Raw genomic sequence first — 27252 nt, 5'->3', positions numbered from 1 at the left:
CCAGAGGAACATGGGTGATGGGTAGACGCGAACTCCCTGTCCAGTTCTGGCAACTCTCCTGGTAGCCTAGTATCACTTCAAAATGCACTGTTTGTTGCAGCCCTGAGGACCCGGCCAGGGGCATCTACAGCCCCACAGCAGCATCACCAGCGACGAGGACCTGAGTACTGAAGGAGCACCACACGTCACCACACGTCACGGCAGAGCTGAGGAACAGCGCTTGAGGATACAGGACCTACAGATGCTATCGCCAACATGTATCTTCGTGACACTCTCAGCTTTCCTACAAGCTCAAAATTATCTTGAAATAAATGGGTTTTGAGCCAGGTGTGGTGACATATGCCTACAATCCCAGATACTGTGGAGGCTGAGGCAGGAGGATGACAAGGGCCAGACCAGCCTAGGAAACTTAGACCCTGCTTCAAATTAAAATAAAAAGGGCTGGAGATGCCAGGCACGACGGCACATGCCTATAATCCCAGTGCTTGGGAGTCTGAGACAGGAGAATCACAGGCTTGTGGCCAGCCTCAGCTACTTAGTGAGGCCCTCTGCGAGTTGGTGCAGGGTCTTGCTAGGTTACCGAAGGTCTCACTAAATTGCTGTGGCTGACCTCGAACCTGAGACCCTCCTGTCTGAGTCTCCTAAATACTGGGATCACTGGTGTGCCAACACAAGCAGCTTAGAACCCTGCTTTATGGATGAGACAACTGAGGCACGGAGACGTCAAGTAACTTGCCCCCAGTCACACAGCCACAAGGCCGGAAACCTGGGGCTGTCCGCAGAAGACACTGGCAACAATACTTCCTCTAAGAATGGAGACTGGGAGAAGGCGGCATGGAGAGCTGGCTCATCTAGCATGTCTAGAGACCTCCCGGAGGAATACTCTCCCATACCCCACCAACTGCCAAAAGTGTATTTATTCAAACTTTTCTGTGCTTCGTCATCTCCGAGCTCCACACAAGTACGCCCCGCAGGGGCCCGGCAAGCCCCGCTGCCTGAGCCCTTACCTGACCGGGGATGCAGAGCGTCACACTGGGCGTTATACATGTGCACAAACTCCTGGTGTCTCCTGATGAGCTGCTGCTTGCTCCCGTGAACAGACAGCCCGTGCTGCTTCAGCAGCTTCTTTAAATCCCGGTCAGAGAGCAGGTGGTACACGGTTTTCGGCAGCAGCTTCCTTTTGTTAACAGAACTGAGAAGGAAAAAGAAAAAAGAAATCTCTGAGGATGACTGTGACTATCCAATGCTCTCAGGTAAGACCACAATTCAATTCCCGAATAAACACCAGGGGGCGCCTGGAAGAGTTGCAGAGCCATTGAGGCAGTGAGGGGGAGCCGGGCGCGGCGGCACACACCTATGATCCCAGGACTTGGGAGTCCGAGAATGAAGGATCAAGGTTCGAGCCCAGCCTCAGCAACTTAGCGAGACTCTGAGCAACCCAGTGAGACCTGCTTCAAAAAAATAACAGCAACAACATGGGGATAGCTTGGAGGTAGAATTTCCCTGGGATCAAATCCCTAGTACCTAACACACACACACACACACACACACACACACACACACACAGTATTTCTTAAAATAGACTAGAATTCAAGCTACCAACAATAGCAGTAGTGGAGCGGGTTTCGTGAGCAGGCGACTGCGCTGGCTCCCTGAGCGTATCTCCTCACTTCCCGATACGGCACCTCGCGGTGGTCTTTACAGCCGCCATCATTTGAAAATGAGATCAGAAAATAGAACAGCCCAGAGGTAGAACAGCTCAATAGCGCACACACACACACACACACACACACACACACACACACACACACACACACAAGAGAACAGGTACGACAGCTGGGCGCGGCGGCACACACCTGTGGTCCCAGTTTTTGGGAGTCTGAGACAGGTGAACCTCAGGTTCTAGGCTGGCCTCATCAACACAGTGAGGCCCTCAGCAAGTTAACTAGATCCGATTACAAAATAAATAAAAAACAAACATAAAAATAAAAAGGGGTGGTGATGTAGCTTGGAGATAGACGGCCCCTGACTTCAATCCCCAGTGCAGAGACAAGTTAATAAAAACTAAACAGAAAAAGAGAAGCTCGTCTCCATCAACCAAAAGTGGCCTCTCCAGCTTACACTAAACGCCAGAAGTGTCTACGTGGCCGTAAGAAGGCCTCGCCGGGCGTGGTGGCGCACGCTCGTCATCCCCGCGCTTGGGAGGCAGAGACAGGAGGGTCGCGCAGGTTCGAAGCCAGCCGCGCGCGCTGGCTTAGGAGACCCTGTTTCCAAATAAAAATGTAAAAATAGGTCTGGGAGTGTAGCCCGGAGGTAGAAGGGCTTCCAGGAACCCCAGTGCCACCAAAAAAAAAAAAAAAGAAGAAGGCCTCAAACCCACAACACTGTCTTTTTCTGAAAATTGTTCTTCTTGCAATGACAGTCAGTTGGACTCCACAGAACTGATAAAATTATGGCAAAATAAAATCATGGCAGGTGGCAAGAGTCGAATCTCTTTGCAAGTGCACACGGAGGAAGACTTCATTAACGCCCATCTAAAATACTGATTTTATCAGGGGTAGGTGATTAAATGTACAACTATAAAATTCTAATCCAGCCTTGTACTGCTCATTTATAATAAAAAGATCCACAATTTCTATCTAGAATCTTAAAATATGAAACCTGCAAGATTTCCCCAGACATAAAAATGGCATCTATCTTACTTCATAATAAAATAAAACATAATAAAATAAAACTAAGAATACATAATAAAACTAAGAATGCATTTTTTTTTTTGGTGGTACTGGAGGTGGAACCCAGAGGCTTTCTACCTCCGGGCTATACTCCCAGACCCATTTTATATTTTATTTGGAAACAGGGTCTCACTAAGTTGCTGAGAGCCTCACAAAGCAGCTGAGGCTGGCTTCGAACCTGCGCCATCCTCCTGTCTCAGCCTCCCAAGCGCGGGGATCACAAGGGGATGACAAGCGTGTGCCACCACGCCCGGCTTTAAGAATGTATTTAAAGGGCCGGAGAATCTGAGGACAAAGAAGAATGCAGTCTTTGTGGCTGAGGCTGCCCTCAAATCTTCGATCCTCCTGTCCAGCAGGCGTGGAGTTCCAGACGTGCCTGGCTGGGGAGTGCACGCTCTGAATCGCTGTGAGATGAATTGCTATGGAATGGGTTCCAGGTTGTCAACATAGCTGGGAGTGACCCGTGCTGGGAAGGAGGCAGAGACGCAGGCGGCGGCGCCTCTAGGTGAGCAGACCCACCCCAGGACAGGATGCGACCAAACGGGGACAGCAGACGCGGCGCGCGGCCCTCGGTGTGCGTGGACGGCTCTGCAGGATGTGAGTTATAACACAGAACGGCTTGGGGAGCAGATGGATCTGGGGATTGCTAGGTGAAGCCAGCCCAGCAGCGCCTACGGTTCGCTCAAAGCGCGACGCCGGGCGCCGGGCTTCCGAGCTGTGCTGCGGACCAAGTGGCCGGGCCCCGGCGTTCTGTGGAGCCGGGTATGGAAGCGCTACTTACCCATCCTTGGGTAAACCAACAGAGATAAATGTGAAGGAATAGGACAGGCGCATCTAGAAAAAGAGCTGCCGAGCAAGATCGCCGGGCCGGTCACTGGCTCTTTTTTGGCGCATTTTTGGTACTGCGGCTGGTACCCAGGGGCGTTCTGCAGCCAAGCTATGCATCCAGCCCTTTTTATTTTTTTGTTATTATTATTTTTTTTTTTGGGTGGTACTGGGGTTCCTGGAAGCCCTTCTACCTCCGGTATACACTCCCAGACCTATTTTTTAACAATTTTATGTGGAAACAGAGTCTCTTAAGCCAGTGCTGCTGGCTCCGAACCAGCGCGATCCTCCTGTCTCCGCCTCCCAAGCGCGGGGATTACAAGCGTACCCGCCACGCCTGGCCAGCCCTTTTTATTTTGAAGCAAGGCCTGCATTGCTGAGGCCGGCCTCGAATCTGCAATTCCGTCTCAGCCTCCCAAGTCCCGCGATCACAGAAGTGCGCCAGCACATCTTATTGTTTAAGGAGAACACACTTGGCTTTCATACTCCCAACTTGTCCTCTGGGGATAAATACTGCCCAAGAGATGAACAGCCAGAAAGGTTTCGGGTGCTTCCTGGAGCGCTCCAGTCTCAGTGGTCCCAAGTCCTCACTAAGCAACCTAGAAACCAAACTGCAGTAACCACGGAGCCAGGCACGGCAGCGCACGCCTGTAATCCCAGACCTCGGGAGGCTGAGACAGGAGGATCACAGGCTCCGGACCAGCCTCAGCAATTTAGCAAGCCCTGTTTTTAAAATAAAAAAAACAAGCCTGGCATGGTGGTGCATGTCTGTAATCTCAACATTTGCGAGGCTGTGAGACAGGAAGATGACAGGTTCCAGGACAGCCTCAGCAACCTAGCAAGACCCTGTTTTCACAACAAAAATAAATAAATGTCGGGGGGTGTGGCTTGGAGGTAGAATGTTCGTGGGTCCCATCTCCAGTACCAAAGCCAAGAAAATGTTATAGCCACCCGTCCAGTAAACTTAGTAACTCTGAGCGCCAGGCGTGGCGGCGCACGCTTGTCATCCCCGCGCTTGGGAGGTGGAGACAGGAGGATCGCGCAGGTTCGAAGCCAGCCGCGCTGGCTTAAGAAAACCTGTTTCCAAATAAAAATATAAATAGGAATATTTATATTCCTATATATAAATAGAAATATATAAATAGGAATATATAAATATAAAAGAAAATAGGTCTGGGAGTGTAGCCCGGAGGTAGAAGGGCTTCTAGGAACCCCAGAACCACCAAAAAAAAAAAAACCAAAAAACTTAGTAACTCTGCATTCGATATGGCTGACAGTCTCTGGGAAAGCCAGAGTTGAGAAAGAAGGAGAGGACAGGAGCTGGGTGATGGATAGAAGGGAAGGGAGAAGGGAGAGTGGGCGGGCTCAGGACGACTGGGGCGCGGGGCGGGGCGGAAGGAGCGGGATCCTCCCTCTGGAGTTAGTAAGTCAGAGGCACCAGCTCGGTTCTTGGGTCACGCCCTGGGGGTCACGGCCTCGGGGTCACGGCGACGTCTTACCTTCTGAGGCCCTCCTTCTTCTCTTCCCGGGACAAGCAGCTGTCTAGGTGCTTATTAATGTGGCCTTCTGGAATGCTAACCCCGCACACAGGACACTCCACTGTAGTTTTTAAAAAGAGAGAGACTTGAGCATTTGTAGCAAGGGCAAAAATAAAACAGGCTGACGCCTTTCAGCACTTAAAGATGAGAAAACAAAACTCCAACTTAACATGCACTTAGAAAGGCACAAGAGAGCTGGGCGCGGTGGCACGCGCCTACAATCGCAGCGTTTGGGAGGCTGAGACAGGAGGACTGCAGGTTCAAGGCCAGCCTCAGCAACTCTGTGAGACTCAGCAACCCAGCAAGACCCTGTTTCAAAATAAAAAGTAAAAAGGACTGGGAGTATACCTCGGAGACAGAATGCTTCTGGTTCAATCGCTAGTAACTGACACACACACATATACACAGCAGAAGAGCTGAAGAATGACCGACAAGGGCACTCTCAGGAGGCAGACTGGGTAATAACGATGGCCTAGGGACTGTAGATAGTTCTGGAAAGCGGTCTATCAGGAAATGCTCCGCATCTTTTCTACGACCATGCTAAGAAGCACATCTCCGTTCTCCCAGGCCTCAGGCCCCGGTTAGCACAGCAGAATCACGTCAGCCCGAGGGGGGCAGGCCCGGCCCGGGCAGGCGAGCGCAGACACGGCTGGGCTGACGCAGCAACTCGGGACCAAAGCCGTAACTCTGAAAGTTACAAGTGCAGCAACTTGAGTCTCCCGCGCAGTTCCTTACGCCACGTTCTAACGAGGACGCGCGGTCACTCTCGGCCGGGCCGAGGAGTAGCGGGGACTCGCGGCCTGGGGCCTGGAGACGCCCATGGCGGCAGGCAGGGGCTGAAGCCGGGGTCGGGGCTGAGCAGCCGGCTCCGGGCGCTTCCTCTACTCTCAACAGAGAACAGCGACTCTGCCCGTTTTATAATGCTCTGGCTCATTGCGAGATTTCACTGGGGGGAAGGAGGTTCTGTTAGAGGAAGAGATGTGCTGGGAATGGGAAGTTTACATTCCCTTAAGAAATTTAAACGCTTAAGAAGAATACACTAAATCCAATCTGTGCTAGTTTTATAAACACTAGGAGCCTTGTCTGGTGGGTTGTGAGGGTTGACTGAAGATGTCCAAGGCAAGTACCAGGATTATGGGAGGCAGAGGCAGGAGGATCACAAGGTTTGGGGCCCGTGTGTTGTAACTTACTGAGACTCTATCTCAAAAATAAAAAATAAAAACAAAAAGCCGGGCGTGGTGGCGCATGTTGTCATCCCCGCGCTTGGGAGGCGGAGACAGGAGGATGGCGCTGGTTCGGAGCCAGCCGCTCTGGCTTGAGACCCTGTTTCCAAATAAAAAATATATAAAATAGGTCTGGGAGTGTAGCCTGGAGGTAGAAGGGCTTCCAGGAAGCCCAGTACCACCAAAAACAACAACAAAAAATAAATAAATAAATAAATACAAACAAAAAAGGGATGGGGGTGTAGCTCAGAGGTGCAATACCCCTGCGATCAATTCTCAGTGCCACAAAATAATAATAACGATGATGATGATGGCGTCTAAGGAAGAGTCTGCCTAAAAGACACTCTGAACCTCGCCGGCAGGAGGGGCTAGAGAATGTGGGCGTGGTGGCGCAGCACTTGGGAAGCTGAGACGGGATCACAGGAGCAAGGCCAGCCTCGGCAATGCGGCAAGACTGAGCAACCTAGAGATCCCGCGTCAAAACAAAAAGTGAAATAGGGCTGGGCGTGTCGACCGGAGGCAGAATGCCCCTGCCTCTACCAGAAACACCACGACAACAAAACCCCAGGACCACGCCTACTCATCGCCGATGACAATACCCCCTCGCTGGGTGCTCGGATGGGAACCGCCTACCTTTAGTGACTTGCTTCAACGTGGACGTGGAGGGCGCCTCAGACCAGTGGGCATCGGAGGAGCTGGGCGCTGTCCTGGGCATGACGCTTGGCTCTCTCCTCTCAGGAGACATGTTCGCTTCTTTCTGTGAGCCCGATTTGCTGTCGTTTTCTCGCATCAGCGACTCGGATGCAGGCCCACCAGTTTCTCTGGTCAAGAAAGCGTCCGTTACCTGGCTCCTCTGCTTTAAAGAATGCCCGGAGGCTCCAGGAATATGGACCTTGACAGCTAGTTTCTTAGATGAGGAAGAAGCAGGGGATATGGGTGGTGACTCTAAAGAAAACTGCAACAGATGATTCCTTGAAATACAAAAAACACAATAGATATTTAAGATATTAAATTAGAGCCAGGCATGTGGCACCCACCTGTCATCCCAGCGCTTGGGGGGAATGAGATAGGACAGTCGCAGGTTCGTAGCCAATCGTAGGTTTGTGAGACCCTATTTCAAAATGAAAAAAATAAGCCGGGCGTGGTAGCGCACGCTTGTAGTCACCGCGCTTGGGAGGCTGAGACAGGAGGATTGTGCAGGTTCGAAGACAGCCTCAGCTGGCTTAAGAGACTCTGTCTCCAAATAAAATATAAAATAGGTCTGGGAGTGTAGCCCAGAGGTAGAGGGCCCCTGGGTTCCACCCCAAGTACCACCAAAAATAAAAAATAAAAAATTAAAATTAAAATTAAAAAAAATAATAATAATAATAAAAGGGTTGGAGGTATAGCTCAGAGATAGAATGTCTCTGGGTTCAACCTCTAGTTTTACACACACACACACACACACACACACACACGGGCACACACAAAAGATGACACATTTGTATAATAAATTGACATGATCTGCTTGCCCAATCAGCATTAGCTTTTCTGAAATAAAAAACACCAAAACAAAGTATTCCTTTTAGAATAAAACAAAGAGTAAAAATCTGATTCTAATATGTTTATAAAAGGAGATGGAAGCGGGTGTGGTGATGCCTTCCCGGTATTTGGGAGGCTGAGAGAAGTGGGTCACAGGTTTGAAGTCAGCCTCAGCCACTTAGCAAGACCCTGTTTCAAAATAAAAAAAATAAGCCGGGCGTGGTGGCGCGCGCTTGGAATCCCCGCACTTGGGAGGCTGAGACAGGAGGATCACGCAGATTCGAAGCCAGCCTCAGCTACTTAGTGAGGTTCTCGGCAATTTAGTGAGACTCTATTTCCAAATAAAACGTAAAATAGGTGTGGTAATGTGCCGGGCGTGGTGGCGCATGCTGTAATCCCGGCACTTGGGAGGCGGAGACAGGAGGATCATTCAAGTTTCGAAGCCAGCGCGCTGGCTTAAGAGACCCTGTTTCCAAATTTAAAAAATATAAAATAGGTCTGGGAGTGTAGCCCGGAGGTAGAAGGGATTCCAGGAACCCCAGTACCACAAAAAAAAAAAAAGGTGTGGAAATGTAGCCTGAAGGTAGAAAGCCCCTGGGTTCCATCCTGGGTATCACAAAAATAATTAAATAAAATTTAAAAATAAAATGGAATAGGTGCAGCTAAGAAGTAGAATGCCTCTGGGTTCAACCCCCAGTACAACAACAAAAACAAACAAATAAAACTAAAATTGCTAGTCATTAAAAAGAGAGAGTGCAGCCAGACGTGATGGCGCACGCTTGTAATCCCCGCGCTTGGAAGGCTGAGACAGGAGGATCGCACAGGTTCGAAGCCAGCCTCAGCTACTGAGTGAGGCTCTCAGCAACTTAGTGAGACCCTGTTTCCAAATAAAGTATAAAACAGGTCTGGGAGTATAGCCTGGAGGTAGAAATCTCCTGGGTTCTACCTCCAGTACCACCAAAAAAAAAAAAAAAAAAAAAAAAAGCGTGGTGGTGCACGCTTGTCATCCCAGCATTCGGGAGGCTGAGACAGGAGGATTGTGGTTCAAGGACAGTCTCGGCTACTTAGTGAGGTCCTCTGCAACTCAGTGAGACCCGGTTTCAAAATAAAGAATAAAAAATAGGGCTGGGGGTGTAGCTCGGAGGTAGAATGCCCCTGGGTTCTATTCCCAGTACCACAAACAAATAAATAAATAAAACCACAGTGGGCTACCATCTCGCACCCTCCAGGAAGCTTAAGAACTGCTGGGACCGTGTATTAACCGGGACTCAGCGCAAACACAGCTGCCATTGCTGCGCGTGGACCCTCAGCAGCAGACACAACACGACCGCACACAATGCTCAGAGCAGCTTTCATCACAACCGCCGGAAGCTCTAAATAATCAAAACCCATCGATAAATGGGCAGCTGAGCAAACAGCGTGCATCCAGACCACAGCACTGAAAGAGGCTGAGACGGGGGCTCACAGGTTTGAGGCCAGCCTCGGCGACTTAGCAAGCCTGAATCAAAATCAAAATCAAAGAGGGCTGGGGGCGTCGCTCAGAAGTAGAACACCCCCAAGTTCAATCCCCAGAAGCCTTTCTACATCCGTTTGCATGACCAAACTTGCCTTCGCGCACTCATGCCTTTGACAGAAAGTAAAGCTCCGTGCCTGAGCTTTCTCAAGGACAAGCACTTGCTCATTCATGGCACGCCGTGCCACACATGCTAAGTAAGTCAGGCTGTGAATTAGTGGGTTAACACCGGACACGCAGCACCAGCTGCACGCATGCGCACACACCCCAGCTAGCAGCCACCCCTGCGCACGCACATGCCGCATGGCTCTGTCCACGGGGAGGGCCTGGAATCGGTGGCACATCAAAGGTAACAAGCACCCCCAGGCCTGACCCCAGTTTGTTTGGTTTTTTTGTTGTTTGTTTTGCAGTACTGGGGATGGAACCCAGGAGCATTGTACCTCCAAGCTATGTTCCCAGCCCTATATTTTTAGTCTTTGTATTTTTTTTCTAATTTTTACTTTTTTGTGGTACTAGGGGTGAAACCCAGAGGCTTTTCTACCTCCAGGCTATACTCCCAGACCTATTTTATACTTTATTTGGAAACAGGGTCTAAGTTGCTGAGAGCCTCACTAAATAGCTGAGGCTGGTTTTGAACCTGTGCCATCCTCCTGTCGCAGCCTCCCAAGTGCTGGGATTACAATTGTACACCACCACGCCCGGCTTAGTCTTTTTATTTTTGGAACCGGGTCTCACTGAGTTGCAGAGGGCCTCACTAAGTAGCTGAGGCTGTCCACGAACCGTGATCCTCTGGTCTCGGCCTACCGAATGCTGGGATGACAAGCGTCCCACCACGCCCGGCCTGACCCTAGTTTTACAACACTTCAAGAAAAGACCCCGGGCTCTTTGGAGAATAAATGGCTACTAAGGGCTGTGTGTGTGTGTGTGTGTGTGTGTGTGTGTGTTCTGGTATTAAATCCAGGGGTGTTCTGCCTCTGAGTTACACGCCTAGTCCTATTTAGCTTCTTATTTTGAAACAGGGTCTTGTTAAAGTTAGCAAGCACTGGTGTCCAACCTGCGACCCTCCTGTCTCCGCCTCTCAAGCGCTGAGATTTCAGGACTGCGCCGCCACGCCCAGCCACACAGCAACTCCTGATTACTCATAAGAGAATTTCTGTTCAGAAAAGGGAGATGGAGTGTGTGTCACACACCTGAAGTCCAACTACTTGAGAGGCTGAAACGGGAGGATCACAGGGGTGAGGCCCTTGGCAACTTAGAACAAAATAAAAAATAAAATAGGGTTTGGGTAGAACTAGTGGTAGAGTGCCCCTGATTTCAATCCCCAGTACCACCAAAAAACCCAAAAAGATGAAGAAAGAGAAAGGAAGGAAGGGAGGGAGGGAGGAAGGGAGGGAGGAAGGAAGGAAAGAAGGAAGGAAGGAAGGAAAAACAAAGAAAACCTCAGGCGACATACTAGTTTTTCCCTATGTGAAAAATGAATAATATCACTTCCCTTCTTTACTCCAAAATAGGTGACCCTGCATTCCCTAACCAGAAGGTGTGCAGAGGGAACACATGGAAAAAGCAAAGGTGGTTAGAGGTTAGTCACAAAATTAAATCATACCGTGCAAAATTCAAGCTTTTTACCAATTCGTCTAATATGCGGTTATTTCTCAGGTCTGGCTCTGTGACTGTCTAGGAGAGAAAAACAACATATGGAGAAAGGTCAAAAGCAGTAATTAACGCGCGCCATCGTCATTGGTGAGCGTCACCATCCCCTGAGGCGCTCCGGCCCCGTCCCTTCCAGGAAAGCTCAGGACAAAGCTCGTTTACACTGACAGGCTTTTAACGGTGAGCGGTACCTGCCAACTGGAACTCAGGATGAGGCGCTCAAAGGCTTCCATTAAGCCTATCTCGTTCACCCTGCACTGACTAAGGTAAAACCTCCTATGAACAAGAACTTTTCCTCAAAATGCCAGCAGTCAGCTCTTCCCAAAATTCCCCTGGTAAAGAGAAGAGGGGTGCTCTTCTAAGTCCTCACTCAGGGGTCACAGACAGTGCAGGGTACCTGGGTTTCAGGGACACAAGGGGCAAGTGACGAGCCAGATGTCACTCCGTGGGAAGCTACTGAGCCCACCTCAGCGGTGAGGCTGCTCTCACTAAGCCAGGGCCAAAGTCTGGAGACCTCTCAAGCAGGAGAGGCTCTCAGCCTCTTAAGTACTAGGAATATAGGTGTGTGCCACCATGCCCAGCTCGTTTTTTAATTATTTAAATTGTGTGTGGGTGTGTGAGAGTGAGAGAGAGAGACAGAAAGAGAGAGAGAGAGACTGGAGATTGAAGCCAGGGGCATTCTAACTCCAAGCCACACCCCAGCCCTTTTTAAATTTTTTTGAGCTGGACGTGGTGGCTCACGCTTGTAATCCCAGTACTTGGGAGGCTGAGACAGGAGGATCTCGGTTTGCCACCAGCCTCGGATACTTAGTGAGGCCCTCTGCAACTTAGTGAGAACTTGTTTCAAAATAAAGAATCAAAAATAGGGCTGAGGGTATAGTTCAAATTTAGAACGGCCCTGGGTTCCATCCCTAGTACTAAAAGAAAAGGCTTTTTCGTTTTGAAACAGGGTCTTACTAAGTTGCTGAGGCTGGCCTTGAACCTGCAGTCCTCCTGTCTCAGGCTCCCAAGTACCAGGGTGACAGGGGGCACCACCACGCCCAGCCCCAGCACCCTGCCAGACCTCTCTGTCTCTCCTGTCTTTATTCTCAGTTATGCTCCATTTCCCTTCTAATTTACTTTCCCACCTATTCACACTACTTTTTCTGCGTGAATAAATTCCCTGGTGTCCCCTTGAAGGTCTGACTGAGAACGCGGCGAGGGGCCAGCAGGCTGGCTGGGCCCACGGACCCGAGTCACTGCCTTCTGCGTACACTGACACCGTCAGTCCCTGCGAAGGATCCCGCACAATCAGAGTGCCCGCCAAAACCAAGAGACTTAAAAAAAACAGAAGCGCGGGGCGTTGGGGCACGCTTGTCATCCCAGCATTCGGGAGGCGGAGACTAAAGGATCATAGTTCATGGCCAGCCTCTGCTACTTAGTGAGGCCCTTTGCAACTCAGCGAGACCCGGTTTCAAAAATAAAAAAGACTAGCCGGGCGTGGTGGCGCACGCTTGTCATCCCCACGCTTGGGAGGCAGAGACAGGAGTATCGCGCAGGTTCGAAGGCAGCCTTGCTGGCCTAAGAGACCCTGTTTTTAAATAAAAAACAATATATAAAATAGGTCTGGGAGTGTAGCCCTAAGGTAGAAGGCTTCCAGGAACCCCAGTACCACCAAAAAAAAAAAGACTAAAAACTAGGGCTGAGGGTGTAGCTCAGAGGTACAATGCCCCTGGGTTCCATCCCCAGTACCACAAAAAAAAAAAAAAAAAAAGGAGCCATAGAAAAAAGATCATAAGAATTAGTGCTATATACCCAATGTTAATATTAGTTTTTACTTCCTAAAACACATTTTGGTTATCAAGAATCCTATTGAAAAACTGAGCAAAACAAAGCCCAGTTCTCCTTCTGTGTACTTTCTGGGGAAAAAAAAATTTTTTTTTGGCACAAAAGCTTGAACTCAGGGGCATTCTACTCAGAGTTATATCCCCAGCCCTTTTATTTTTAACTTTGAAACAGGGTCTCAGGAGGTTGAGGCTGCCCCTAAACCTGCAATCCTTCTGTGTCGGCCTCCCGAGTACTGGGATTGCAGGTGAACCACCACATCTGGCTGAAAACGTCTTCTGTATAGTTTAATTCCACAACCACACATAGCCCCATGGGTTTCTGTGTACACATGAAGCAGAAAAATTTGTATCAATCAATAAGTTTTAAAAAGGTAAACAAAGACTCACCACGCAACAAGTTGGACATTGAGTTTTATAGGAGAGAAATTTTCGTATACAGAGGGAACAATCTGCAAAAACACAAAATAAAACAAAATACATTAAGCTACGTTCATAGTGTAGGACTCTGAATTTTAACAAAATACAACTGAGGCCCCAGAATATTTCCATCATCTATGATATGTTATCGTAAGCTTATATTTCTAGTATTTCTGCTCTAAGTACATTTACACGTGTAATTAAACAATATTTTTAGGAAAAGGAAGTACATCAAAAATAATAAATCCCGCCAGGCGTGGTGGCGCACGATTGTGATCCCAGCACTTGGGAGGCTGAGACAGGAGGATTGCGGTTCGCAGACAGCCTCAGCTACTTACTGAGGCCCTCTGCAACTCAGTGAGACCCTATGACCCTATTTCAAAAAATAAAAAGACTAAAAAAATAGGACCGACGGCATAGTTCAGAGGTAGAATGCTCCTGGGTTCCACCCCCGGTACTGCCAAAAAAAAAGAAAATAAGAAAGGAATCCCGGCATGTCACAACAAAACATAAATAAATGAAACACAAAGGAAGATAGGAAGAGAAGGATAAAAATTAATGAAAAAATATCAATATTAAATGATTACTTAAGCTCAATTCAAAGTATAAACAACAGATTAAACCACATGGAGAATAGAATCTCGCTTCTTGAAGATGATCATTCTAAAAATGAACGCATAGTTTCTAATTTAGAAAAAAAAACCCGACAGCAGGAATCTGACATTGAAGAAATATGGGCCCATTTCAAGAGAGCTAACCTAAGAATAATTGGAATAGAGGAGGGAAAAGAAGGTGAAACCAAAGGGATCAACAATCTCTTCAAGGAAGTAATAGCAGAAAATTTTCCAAACATAGAGCAAGAGGTCGATACACAGGTCCAGGAAACTTATAGAACTCCCTTTAGACAGGATCAGAGAAGAGGATCCCCACGCCACATAATTGTCAGAATGACTAATGTGGAAGCCAAGGAGAGAATCTTAAAGGCAACAAAAACAAAAGGCCATGTGACATACAGAGGCAAACCAATTAGAATCACTCCAGACTTCCCAAACCAAGTTATGAAAGCCAGAAGGGCTTGGAGTAACATATTCCAAACTCTGAAAGAAAACAACTTCCAGCCAAAAATTTCCTACCCAGCAAAACTATCCATCAAATTAGATGGGGAAATAAGAAGCTTCCATGACAAACAGCAACTGAAGGAATTTATGTCTTCAAAACCAGCGCTAGAGAAAATACTCAAGGAGATTAACTGCAAAGAGGAAATGGGTAATTCACGCCAGAACCAAAGAAACAAGAATTCCCATCCAGCAGACAACTAAGCAAAGAAGAATAAACAGTATCTCAAACAGAAATAAGATCTTAACATGTTGGGAATTAAAAATTATCTCTCTATAATCACACTGAATGTAAACGGCCTCAACTCCCCAATAAAAAGACATAAAGTGGCAAAATGGATTAAAAGCCAGAATCCATCCATCTGCTGCTTACAAGAAACACACCTCACAAGTAAAGATAGGAACAAACTCAAGGTAAAGGGCTGGAGCAAGGTAATCCATGCTAATGGTACTCGAAGACAAGCAGGAGTAGCAACTATGATATCAGACAAGTTAGACTTCAAACCCAAACTTATTAGAAGAGACAAAGAAGGTCACATTTTACTGGTAAAAGGAATAGTCCAGCAAGAGGAAATAACAATAATCAACATCTATGCCCCAAACATAGGGGCAGCTACTTTCATAAATCAAACTCTTTGTGACATGAAGCCACACATAAATCCCAACACAATAATACTGGGAGACTTCAACACACCTCTCACAATACTAGACCGATCTTCCAGACAAAGGGTCAGTAAAGATGTCTCAGAACTAAAGAACACCATTAACCAAATGGACCTTTTGGACACATATAGAATATTTCACCCAACTACAGAAGAGTTTACATTTTTCTCAGCTGCTCATGGAACCTTCTCCAAAATAGATCACATCCTGGGACACAAAATGAGCACTAGCAAATTTAAAAAATGTTACATACTTCCCTGTGTCATTTCAGACCATAATGGAATGAAACTAGAAATCAACTATAAGAAGACCCAGAGAAACAACATAAACATGTGGAGACTGAACACCACACTTCTGAATGAAGAATGGGTCATAGAAGATGTAAGAGGTGAAATCAAGAAATTTCTAGAAACAAATGAAAATAAAGAAACAACATATCAAAACCTCTGGGACACTTTGAAGGCAGTATTAAGAGGAAAATTTATAGCACTGAGTGCTCACATAAGAAAAACAGAAAATCTTCAAATAAATAGCCTTATGACACACCTCAAAGCCCTTGAAAAGCAGGAACAATTGAACCCCAAAGCCAGCAGAAGACGGGAAATTATTAAAATTAGAGCAGAAATTAACGAAATAGAGAATAAAAAAACAATACAGAAAATCAACAAAACCAAAAGCTGGTTTCTTGAAAAAATTAACAAGATTGATAAACCACTAGCCAACCTAACTAAAAAAAAGAGAGAATCAACCCAAATTATGAAGATAAGGGATGAAAAAGGAGACATTACTACTGACAGTGTAGAAATCCAGAGGATTATCAGAAACTACTTTGAAAAACTGTACTCCAACAAAATGGAAAATCTGGAGGAAATCGACAACTTCCTAGATAAATACAACCTTCCTAAACTGAGTCAAGAAGATATAGAACACTTAAACCAACCAATAACAATCAAAGAGATTGAAATAGCAATAAAGAGCTTACCATCAAAGAAAAGCCCAGGACCAGATGGTTTCCCAAGTGAATTCTATAAAACCTTTATAGGAGAACTAATCCCAATACTACTCAAACTATTTCGGGAAATAGAAAAAACCGGGACTCTCCCAAATACATTCTATGAAGCCAACATCACACTAATACCCAAACCGAATAAAGACAGTTCAAGGAAGGAAAACTACAGGCCTATATCTCTGATGAACTTGGATGCAAAACTATTAAACAAAATACTAGCAACACGCATTCAAAACCACATCAAGAAAATCATTCACCATGACCAGGTAGGGTTCATCCCAGGGATGCAAGGCTGGTTCAATATACGAAAAACAATCCATGTAATTCATCATATAAACAGAATCAAAGACAAAAACCACATGATCATCTCAATAGATGCTGAAAAAGCATTTGATAAAATTCAACATCCATTTATGATAAAAACACTGCAGAGAATTGGAATAGAAGGAACATATCTCAACATTATTAAGGCAATCTACAATAAGCCCACTGCCAACATCATATTAAATGGGGAAAAACTTCAAGAATTTCCCCTAAAAACTGGAACAAGACAAGGATGTCCACTATCACCACTTCTCTTCAATATAGTACTAGAGACTCTAGCCAGAGCAATAAGGCAAGAAAAGGAAATCAAAGGAGTACAAATAGGAAAAGAAGAACTTAAGCTTTCACTATTTGCAGATGACATGATACTATATTTAGAAAACCCAACAAACTCAACCAAAAGGCTTATAGAACTGATCAACAAATTCAGCAAGGTATCTGGATACAAAATCAATCTTAAAAAATCAGAAGCTTTCCTGTACACCAACCATAAATCCACTGAAAAAGAAATTCAGAAAACACTTCCACTCAGGATCTCCCACAAAAAAATAAAATACCTAGGAATAAACTTGACCAAGGAAGTAAAAGATCTCTACAAAGAAAATTATAAAACACTGAAAAAAGAAATCGAAGAAGATCTTAGAAGATGGAAAGACCTTCCATGTTCATGGATTGGCAGAATTAATATCATTAAAATGGCCATCCTCCCAAAAGTGATCTACAGATTTAATGCAATGCCCATTAAACTACCAAGATCATTCCTCACAGACATAGAAAAATCAGTCCTTAAATTTATCTGGAATAACAAAAAGCCCAGAATAGCCAAGGTAGTTCTCAGCAACAAAAACCACGCAGGAGGAATCACAATACCTGACTTTAAACTATACTACAAAGCCATTGTAATAAAAAACAGCATGGTACTGGCAAAAGAACAGATATATAGACCAATGGAGCAGAAGAGAAGACCCAGAAACAAAAATTGATTTTTGACAAAGGAGCCAAAAACATACACTGGAAAAAAGATAGCCTCTTCAACAAATGGTGTTGGCAAAACTGGTTAACCATATGCAGAAAATTGGAAATTCCACTTTTTCACCCTGTACAAAAGTCAACTCACGATGGATCAAAGACTTGGAAATTAAACCAGAGACCTTGAAGCTCCTTGAAGAGGGCATAGGTCCAACACTACAACACATAGGCACAGACAAACATTTCCTCAACAAGACCCCAAAGGCACAACAAATTAAAAGGAGAATCAATACATGGGATTGCATGAAACTGAAGAGCTTCTGATCAGCAAAGAAAACTATCAAGAACCTCAATCGAGAGCCAACAGAATGGGAGAAGATTTTTGCCACCTACACAACTGATAGAGGACTAATATCTAGAATATACAGAGAACTCAAGAAACTCAATACTAAGAAAACAAAGCATCCAATAACAAAATGGGCAAATGAACTAAATAGACACTTCACAAAAGAAGAAATTCAAATGGCCAATAAATGCATGAAAAAATGCTCAACATCACTGGCAATCAGAGAGATGCAAATCAAAACTACCCTGAGATTTCACCTAACTCCAACTAGAATGGCCATCATTCAAAACACAAACAACAACAGATGCTGGCGAGGATGTGGAGAAGTGGGAACTCTAAGACATTGTTGGTGGGATTGCAAATTAGTGCAACCACTTTGGAAAACAGTATGGAGAATCCTCAGAAGAATGGGAACAAATCTACCATTTGATCCAGCAATACCACTGTTGGGTATCTACCCAAAAGAAAAGAAACCAAACTACCAAACTAATGCATGTGTATCTATGTTCATAGCTGCACAATTCACCCTAGCCAAACTATGGAACCAGCCAAGATGTCCATCAACAGATGAATGGATTACAAAACTGTGGGATATGTACACAATGGAATTTTACTCAGCCATCAAAAAAAACTCAATTACATCATTTTCAGAGAAATGGATGGAACTGGAGGACATTATGCTAAGTGAGATTAGTCAGGCACAAAAAATAAGAAATCAGATGCTTTCCCTAATATGTGAGAGTTAGGGAGAAATGGGTCATAGGAGGAACTCTTGGAAGAGGATCAGTAACTTTCAACTCTGTTTACATTGTCTTTGGATATACAATATTTTTTTATTTTTTAGGGAGTTTATTTACTCTTTTGTTGCCTGTGCCATTGAAATCATATCCAAGAAATCACTTCCAATTTCAATGTTGTGAGGTTTTATGACCCAGATTTTCTTCTAAAAGCTTATAGTATTAAGATTTATATTTAGGTCTTTTATCTATTTTGAGTTAATATTTGTATATGTGTTAGGTAAGGGTCCAATTTTATTCTTTTTCATTTATTATTATTTTTCAACAATATTTAGTTAAAAGACTAGTATTTCCTCCACCAAAAGTTCATGGAAACCTTGTCAAAAATAACTTGACAATGTATGGAAGAATTTATCTCTAGGCTTTTATTTAGCCCCAATGGTTTATATATCTGCCTTTAGAACAGTACTACACTGTTTCAATTATTGTAGCTTTATATGGTTTGAAATCAGAAAATATACATCTTCTAGCTTTGTTCTTCTTTGAGACTGTTTTGGGTATCTAGAGTCCATATTCCATATCAGGATAGATTTTTTCTGAAAAATAAATAAATAAATGTATGATAGTTTCACCTAAAAAAAAAAAAAAAAGAAAAAAATATTCTCTGGTAAGAAAGAAAGCAAAAAGAAATATTGAAATGTTATCTTTAAGTCATCAAAAGTTTGGTACCAGACAAATGAAACTGTTATGTGAGATTATCAATGTTAATATTGTATAAATTGCTATAATACTAGATGTCAACCAGTAAGCCAACGTGGGAAGGAGGGATGGGGAGGGAATGGGGTAGGGATCGTGGTAGGGGCTAACTGGGCGAGATGTGCATGTATGTCTACAAAAGTATTTTCTTTATACCACTATGATGTATGAATACATTGCACCAATAAAAAATAAATTTAAAAAAAATTAAATTACTTAAGGGCTGGGTGTGATGGCGCAGTTTGTAATCCCAGAACTTGGTGACGGCACAGGCCTGTAATGGCTGCCAGTACGTGTGAGACTGAGACAGGAGGCTCGCAGGTCTAACCAGCCTCAGCAACTTACTGAGAACCTGTTTCCAAAAAAAATAATAATAGAGGTCTGGGGGGCAGAGCCTAGAGGTAGGAAGCCCAGGGGTTCCATCCCCAGCACAACTAACTAACTAAATAGTTTAAAATTAGGAAGTACTTTAACTACTTACTAGTAACCACTTCAAAGGTAAATGGAGTTAGCATCCTAATGAAGAGATACAGAGTAGCCAGGTGTGGCTGCACAGGTCTCTAACCTCAGTGCTCGGGAGGCCAAGACAGGAGGACCGCAGGTTCCCGGCCAGCCCAGCCACTTTATGTGGCCCTCTGCAACTTGAGACTGTTCCAAAGTGAGAAATAAAATTGGGCTGGAGGTGGAGCTCGGAGGTTGAATGCACCTGGATTGAATCCCTAGTACCACAAAAGACAGAACAAAAACAAACAAAAGATACAGAGAGACTAAATGCATATTAAAAAAGACACAGCTCCCTGCTGTCTCGAAGAGACTCCTGTTAGACTTAAGGGCAGAGACTAAAAGTCAAAGACCTTTCAGGCATCCCAAAGAGAATGATGATGGCCGCACTGTTACAAAGGACACCAGGTCACAAGCATAGGAAGAAAGAAACACACTACAGGACGGAGGGCCACTTCATGCTAATATGACGAATACAAAAGCAGACAAGTGAAGCGAGGTGAAGGAGCCTACGGGCCCAGGGATGGGGGGGCCAGCCTGGGAAGCACGGGGCGTGCGCAGGAGTGGGGGGTCGCCCCATAAAAGCAAACACTGAAGGCAGAATGAGGCAGCACCCGGCACAGTAATGATATTTTAATATCCTATTAATAACCTATTTCAGAAATGAAATAATTCATAATTAATTTCTGAAATAAATATTTCAGAAATGAAATAATTCAGAATTAATAACCTATTTCAGAAATGAAAAGAGCAAACCGCGCGTGGTGGCGCACACCTCTAATCCCACTACTGGGGAGGCTGACACAGGAGAATTGCAGGTTCGCACCAGCCTCAGCGACTTATTGAGACCCCTCAGCAACCTCACGAGAGCCTGCTCCAAATAAAGAAAAGAGGGCTGGGTGTACTTGGAGGTAGAATGACCCTGAGTTCACTCCCCAGCACACACACACACACACACAGAACAAGTAAACTCTAATATAATCATCTTTCCAGGATCCGACAGTAGTTAAGTGGTAAAACAGACTGTAATGCTCTTCCGTGGGAGAATTCTCCCATTGGAAATAGTCAGACAGTCCTCACTAGGGTCTGGTCTGCCTTTCGACGTTCTGATGTTCCCCTGGCGCAATGATGCCCGCTCATTAACAACACACTACTGCTGGTCTGCTGCTGGGTAGCAGCAGTCGCCACACCCCCAGTCAGCCACAGTCAAGACGGTAAAGGGGCCGGGCACGGTGGCGCAGCCTGTAACCCCAGTACCCGGGAGGCTGAGACGAGGGAATCGCGAGCTCCCAGCAGCCGCAGCAACTTAGTCAGACCCTGCTTCAAAATAAACAATGAAATAGGGCCGGGTGTGCAGCGCAGAGATAGAATGCCCCTGGGTTCCATCCCCAGTCCCACACACACAAATATGGTAGGCAACGAATATTCTACATACCGTATTGCACCATACTGCTGGGCTACAACGGTTGGCAGCTTGGGTATATATATAATTTTTTTTTTTTTTTGGTGGTACTGGGGTTCCTGGAAACCCTTCTACCTCCAGGCTACACTCCCAGACCTATTTTATATTTTTTATTGGAAACAGGGTCTCTTACGCCAGCGCAGCTGGCACCTCCCAAGCACGGGGATTATGGGGATTATAAGCGTGCGCCACCACGCCCAGCTTGGGTATATTTTTAACTTATGGTATTGTCAACTTATTCAGGATATACGAGGATGAAACTCCACTGTAAGTAGAGAAATATATTTAATTGTAACAGATGTTTAAACTTTAAGATCCTATCCCAAGTACCACTTGATTGGCTCACCTATTATCCTATTAAAAGCAAAATTCTGCCGGGCGTGGCGGCGCACGCTTGGGAGGCGGAGACAGGAGGATCGGGCAGGTTCGAAGCCAGCCGCGCTGGCGTAAGAGACCCTGTTTCAAAAAATATAAAATAGGTCTGGGAGTGTAGCCCAGAGGTAGAAGGGCTTCCAGGAACCCCAGTACCAAAAGCAAAATTCTTAGCTGGAAGAGTGGCGTGCACCTGCAGTCCCAGCTACGCGGGAGGCTGAGGTGGGAAGATCGCTTGAATCACTCATTTAAGACCAGTCTATGAACTATAGCGAGACCGCATCTCAAAAAAAAAAGTGTGCTTTAAATTTTAAATTTAAGTATAGCATCTAAAAGTGCTTACTAAATATAGAACCACATATTGTAACAAAAGCCTTACTCCTATAAATGGTATAAAAGCCTGGGCATAGGGGCACATGCCTCTAAATCCAGTATTGGGAGGCTGAGATAAGAGTCACAGGTTCAAGGGTAGCAATCTCAGCAATGTTTCAAAACAAAAAAATTAAAAAAGGGCTGGGGAGGTAACTGAGAGGTAGAATGCCTCTGGGTTCAGCCGGGCGTGGTGGCGCAGGCTTGTCATCCCAGCATTCAGGAGGCTGAGACCCGAGGATCGGTTCATGGACAGCCTCAGCTACTTAGTGAGGCCCTCTGCAACTCAGTGAGACCCGGTTTCAAAATAAAGAATAAAAAAACAGGGCAGGGGCTGTAGCTTGGAAGTAAAATACCCCAGGTTCCATTCCCAGACCGGCAAAAAAAAAAAAAAAAAAAAAAGAATGCCTCTGGGTTCAGACCCCACTACCATAAAAAAATCCTATAAAAAGCATAAACATAGCCGGGCGTGGTGGCGCACGCTTGTAATCCCCGCGCTTGGGAGGCAGAGACAGGAGGATCGCACATTTCGAAGCCAGCCGCGCGCACTGGCTTAGGAGACCCTGTTTCCAAATAAAAATGTAAAAATAGGTCTGGGAGTGTAGCCTGGAGGTAGAAGGGCTTCCAGGAAAAAAAAAAAAAAAAAAAAAACATAAACATAGACAAGGGAAAAGTGCAAAACTGCTAGAAAATATTGAAACATTATAAAAATAACTTCCATGTTCAAGGGGAAATAGCAAAGACTAAAGCTTCAAGACAGAGAAGCTATTGGTGAGAAATAAATATGTGCTAATGCTATCTCATGTAAAAATGGCATTTTAATAACTCACAACATTAAAACATACTTACAGTTATGTGAACACTGAGGAATAATCATTGCAATGTTGAAATAGTCAAAGCAAATTCCACATCGCAGCAAATCATCGACTGCCTGAAATGCAAAAAACAACCACCTGTGTAACAGAAAGACACCAACATTGGTGTGTCCATCAGGGCTCTTTATCCATCACCTAAAAAAAATTCAAAAATACTGCACCAAATATACATGCATAATCAAGCTAGAGTGGTCACACATGGTTGTAACCATAGTACTTGGGAGGCTGAGACAGGAGGATTGGGGGTTTGGGGCCAGCCTTAGCAACTTGGTGAGATCCTATTTCAAAATGAAAAAATAAAAAAAAAAAAAAAACAGAACTGAGGAATAGCCCAAAGGTAGAATTCCCTGGGTCCTATCGCCAATGCCTGGGGAAAAAAAAATTAGATGAAGCTGGGTTGGTGGCACATTCCTGGAATCCAGAGTACTTGAAGTTGAGATAAGATGGTCACAGGTTCAAGGACAGTGTTAGCAAGTATTAAGACCCATCAGCCTATGAGACCCTGTTTAAAATACAAATAACATAAAGCTGGCGGGGTAGCTCAGACACAGAATACCCCAGGGCTAATCCCCAGTACCACCAAAAAAGAAAAAAGAAAAGAAAATTACTGACTCTTCTGAAAACTACAAACTCTCTTCTCAGAAAAACATGCCCCACAAAAAGAAAACTTCCTAAATCATTCCAAACATCAAATTCTTTTTACAGATCCTAGGTTGGAAACCATAGATTCTGAGTCCGATTTCAATTCAGTATAAAAAAAACAATGTCAGAGCAGTTAGTTGTTTGTTCCTGAAGGAATTCAAGCCAAATGTAAAGGAAAAATTGGGAGATGTTATCAAAGGTATTCAAATCCTGGAGGGGGCTGGCTTCCCAAAGCACTTCCACGATTCTACTGTGAACTCCGTATAGGCAACTGACGTCCGAGCTGAACATTCACTCATTAAACAAACTGTGGTGCTGAATTCTGTACTTAGTGCTGTGGCGAGATACCAAAGCCAAGGAAGACAGCGAGCTTGTCTCTGGAAAACGCGTTGGGAGTCACTGGCTGGGGTCACACCTGTACGCCCAGCTCCTTCGGAAGCCGAGTCAGGACCACAAGTTCCACGCCAGCCTGGGAAACTCAGTGCGACCCTGTCTTGAAATATAAAGAGCTATGGGTGTAGGTCAATGGCTGAGCGTTCGCTTGGCATGGGTGTGGTGGTGCCCCCCTGTATCTAGTACTTGGGAGGTTGAGACAGGATCGCAGGTTCTAGGCCAGCCTCAGCAGTGAAGAGAGCCTCTCGACACCTACGGAGACCCTGTTTCAAAACGAAAAAATAAAAAGACCTGGGGAGAGCCAAGTATGGTGGCACATACCTGTAATTCCAGGCTGAGAAAGGAGAATCAGAGGTTTGAGGCCAGCCTCAGTAAATGAAGGAAACCCTGATTCAAATAAAAAATACAATAAAGGGGGGTTGGGGTGTAGCTTTGAGGTAGAATGGCTCTGGGTTCAATACCTAGTACCAAAAACAAAACACACACATACACACACAAAAAAAACCCAAATAAATGCAATTAAATAATTCATAACGTAAAACAAGTGTTTCGTCTCTCTCTCGGTTTTTTCCTTTTGTATTGCATGTCTGGGGACGGAACCCAAGGGCATTCCATCTCTGAGCTACACCCCTTGCCCTATTTTTTTTAATTCTTTATTTTTGAAACAGGGTCTCTTACTAGGCTGCGGAGGGCCTCACTAAGTAGCTGAGGCTGTCCGTGGACCATGATCCTCCGGTCTCTGCCTCCGGAATGCTGGGATTACAAGCGTGAGCCACCATGCCCGGCTCATGCCTATCTCTTTTTTAAAGAGAGAGAGATTAAAGTTGGATCTATGGCACACACTCTAAATCCTAGTTACTCAGGAGAATAAGACAGGAAAGGTGCCAACCTATAATTCCAGCTACTCAGAGGCTGAGACAGGTGGATGGCAGGTTTGTATCCAAACTGGGAAAATTAGAGAAACTCTAGCAATTTAGGGAAATCATGTTTCAATGTTTTAAAAAGGAAAGAGAGTGCACAACTGATAATCTAGTACTTGGGAGGCTAAGAAAGAAGGACTACAGGTTCGAGGCCGGCCTCACCAACTTAGCCAGAGAGGCCCTGAGTAACTTTAGTGAGGCCAACCTCAGCCACCGATCAAGACCATTTCAAAGTAAAAAATTTATATAAAAATATAGTTGGACTGGGGGTGTAGCACACAAAAAAAGCGGGGCACAGCTCAGTGACAGTGCCTTGGGGCTCGCTCCCCAGTGCTAACAAATAAAAATATATGAGTGTTAGGGAAGGCTGGGCGGCGGAGCCCTCGGGCAAAACGGGGCAACTAGGCTCCCGTCAATCCCAGGCGATTTAAAAATATGTCACCAGGCGTGGTGGTGCACAGTTGTCATCCCCGCGCTTGGGAGGCTGAGACAGGAGGATCACACGGGTTCGAAGCCAGCCTCAGCTACTTAGTGAGGCTCTCAGCAACTTAGTGAGACCCTGTTTCCAAGTAAAATATAAAAAATAGGTCTGGGGGTATAGCCCGGAGGGAGAAAGCCCCTGGGTTCCACCCTCAGTACCACACACACACAAATGTCACCAGATGCAGTGTCCACCCCCATGGTGCCCGGAGCCAGTTTGCAGGGATTCTGCAGTGTAGACTGCTCCCAGCTAGGGCCGGCTGTCTGGTGTAGATGCACTCCCAGCTACAGCTGTCTGGTGTAGACGCTCCCAGCTAGGGCTGGCTGTCGAGTGTACTCCCAGCTAGGGCTGCCTGTCTGGTGTAGACGCTCCCAGCTAGGGCTGGCTGGCTGGTGTAGACGCTCCCACCAAGGGCTGGCTTTCTAGTGTAGACGCTCCCTCCTAGGGCTGGCTGTCTAGTGTAGACGTGCTCCCTCCTAGGGCTGGCTGGCTGGTGTAGACGTGCTCCCGGCTAGGGCCGGCTGTCTAGTGTAGACGCTCCCTCCTAGGGCCGGCTGGCTGGTGTAGACGCTCCCTCCTAGGGCCGGCTGTCTGGTGTAGACACTCCCAGCTAGGGCCGGCTGTCTAGTGTAGACGCTCCCTCCTAGGGCCGGCTGGCTGGTGTAGACGCTCCCACCAAGGGCTGGCTGTCTAGTGTAGACGCTCCCTCCTAGGGCCGGCTGTCTAGTGTAGACGCTCCCTCCTAGGGCCGGCTGTCTGGTGTAGACGCTCCCACCAAGGGCTGGCTGGCTGGTGTAGACGTGCTCCCTCCTAGGGCTGGCTGGCTGGTGTAGACGCTCCCTCCTAGGGCCGGCTGGCTGGTGTAGACGCGGTGGCGGGGACACAGCTCGCGGCCTCCACCCGCTCAGGGACCCGAAGGCCAGGGCGGGCGGGAGGGAGCCGCCCCGGCCCAGCGGCCTCGCTCCCTGGCGGGCGGGCCTCCCCCACGCTGCAGCGCGGCCTCCCGGCCCTCACCTTCATGACCGCCAGGCCCGGAGGCCACCGAGGCTCCGCCAGGGCCTCCATGGCCGCCCGCAGCAGCCTCCGCCGTCTGCCCACTGGACTCTCGCGCGGGACTACCAGTCGAAATTCCCCGCGCTACTGAGGCGCGTCATCAGTCGGCGACGCGAGTGCCGGGAACGCGGAGTCAGCCGGGAGCGCGGTGTCTGCCGGGAGTTGTAGTCCTGAGCGGAGCTTGCGCGGGATCCTGCTCTGCGCATGCGCCAGACCTCCAGCGCCTCTTATCTAAGGCTATGACTGAGTTCAAAATCCCAGCTTTCACGGGCGTGGTGGGCACGCTTGTCATCCCCGCGCTTGGGAGGCGGAGACAGGAGGATCGCGCGGGTTCGAAGCCAGCCGCGCTGGCTTACGAGAGAGACCCTGTTTCCAAATTTAAAAAGTATAAAATAGGTCTGGGAGTGTAGCCCGGAGAAGGGTTTCCAGGAACCCCAGTACCACCAAAAAAAAAAAGAAAAGAAAAGAAAAGAAAACACTCATTCCTGTAATCCCAGGACTTGGGAGGCTGAGACACAAGATACAAGAATTGCATTGTTCAAGGATGGTCTCAGCAATTTAGCAGGAACGTTGACGGCTTAGCCAGCCCCCTTTCAAAGTAAAAATATAAAATGAGGGTGGAGGTGGAGCTCAGAAAAACAGTAGAAAGTCTATGGGTTCAATTCCCCTGTAACACAAAACAAATATATATCCAAGACACTTTCAAAATAAAAAGGGCTTGGGGTGGAGCACAGAGTTAGAATGTCCCTGGGTCCAATACCCAGGAACACACACACACACACAACACACACACACACACACACACACACACACACACACACACACAATCCCAGTCCTTTGGGATGTATTGGCACCTGCCAGTCCTTAGGAGGCTGAGACAGGAGGATCACAGTTTTGTGGCGAGGCTCAGCTGCTTAATGAGGCCCTCTGCCACATAGTGAGACCCTGTTTCAGAATAATTAATAAATAAGTAAAATAGGGCTGGAGGCATGGCTCAGAGGTAGAAAAGCTTTGGGTTCA

At 46.3% G+C, this 27252-nt stretch overlaps 1 protein-coding gene across 1 annotated transcript in view; it reads right to left on the bottom strand.

The window, feature by feature from the left end:
- Positions 1-26244, bottom strand: part of RAD18 (RAD18 E3 ubiquitin protein ligase) — a gene marked incomplete at both ends in the record, with an annotated part of 55087 nt that extends 28843 nt beyond the window's left edge. The window contains 7 exons of the mRNA XM_080718244.1: positions 1008-1192; positions 5057-5156; positions 6952-7289; positions 10956-11026; positions 13216-13277; positions 22718-22799; positions 26194-26244. Of these exons, the coding sequence (XP_080574370.1) occupies positions 1008-1192; positions 5057-5156; positions 6952-7289; positions 10956-11026; positions 13216-13277; positions 22718-22799; positions 26194-26244 (889 nt within the window). The remainder of the gene's footprint in view (positions 1-1007; positions 1193-5056; positions 5157-6951; positions 7290-10955; positions 11027-13215; positions 13278-22717; positions 22800-26193) is intronic.
- Positions 26245-27252: the final 1008 nt, after the last annotated feature.

The sequence above is a fragment of the Muscardinus avellanarius genome (assembly GCF_963383645.1).
Source record: "Muscardinus avellanarius genome assembly, chromosome: 22".
NCBI lineage: Eukaryota > Metazoa > Chordata > Mammalia > Rodentia > Gliridae > Muscardinus > Muscardinus avellanarius.
The sequence above is the reverse complement of the archived record's forward strand: the minus strand, read 5'-3'. Positions and strand labels throughout refer to the sequence as shown.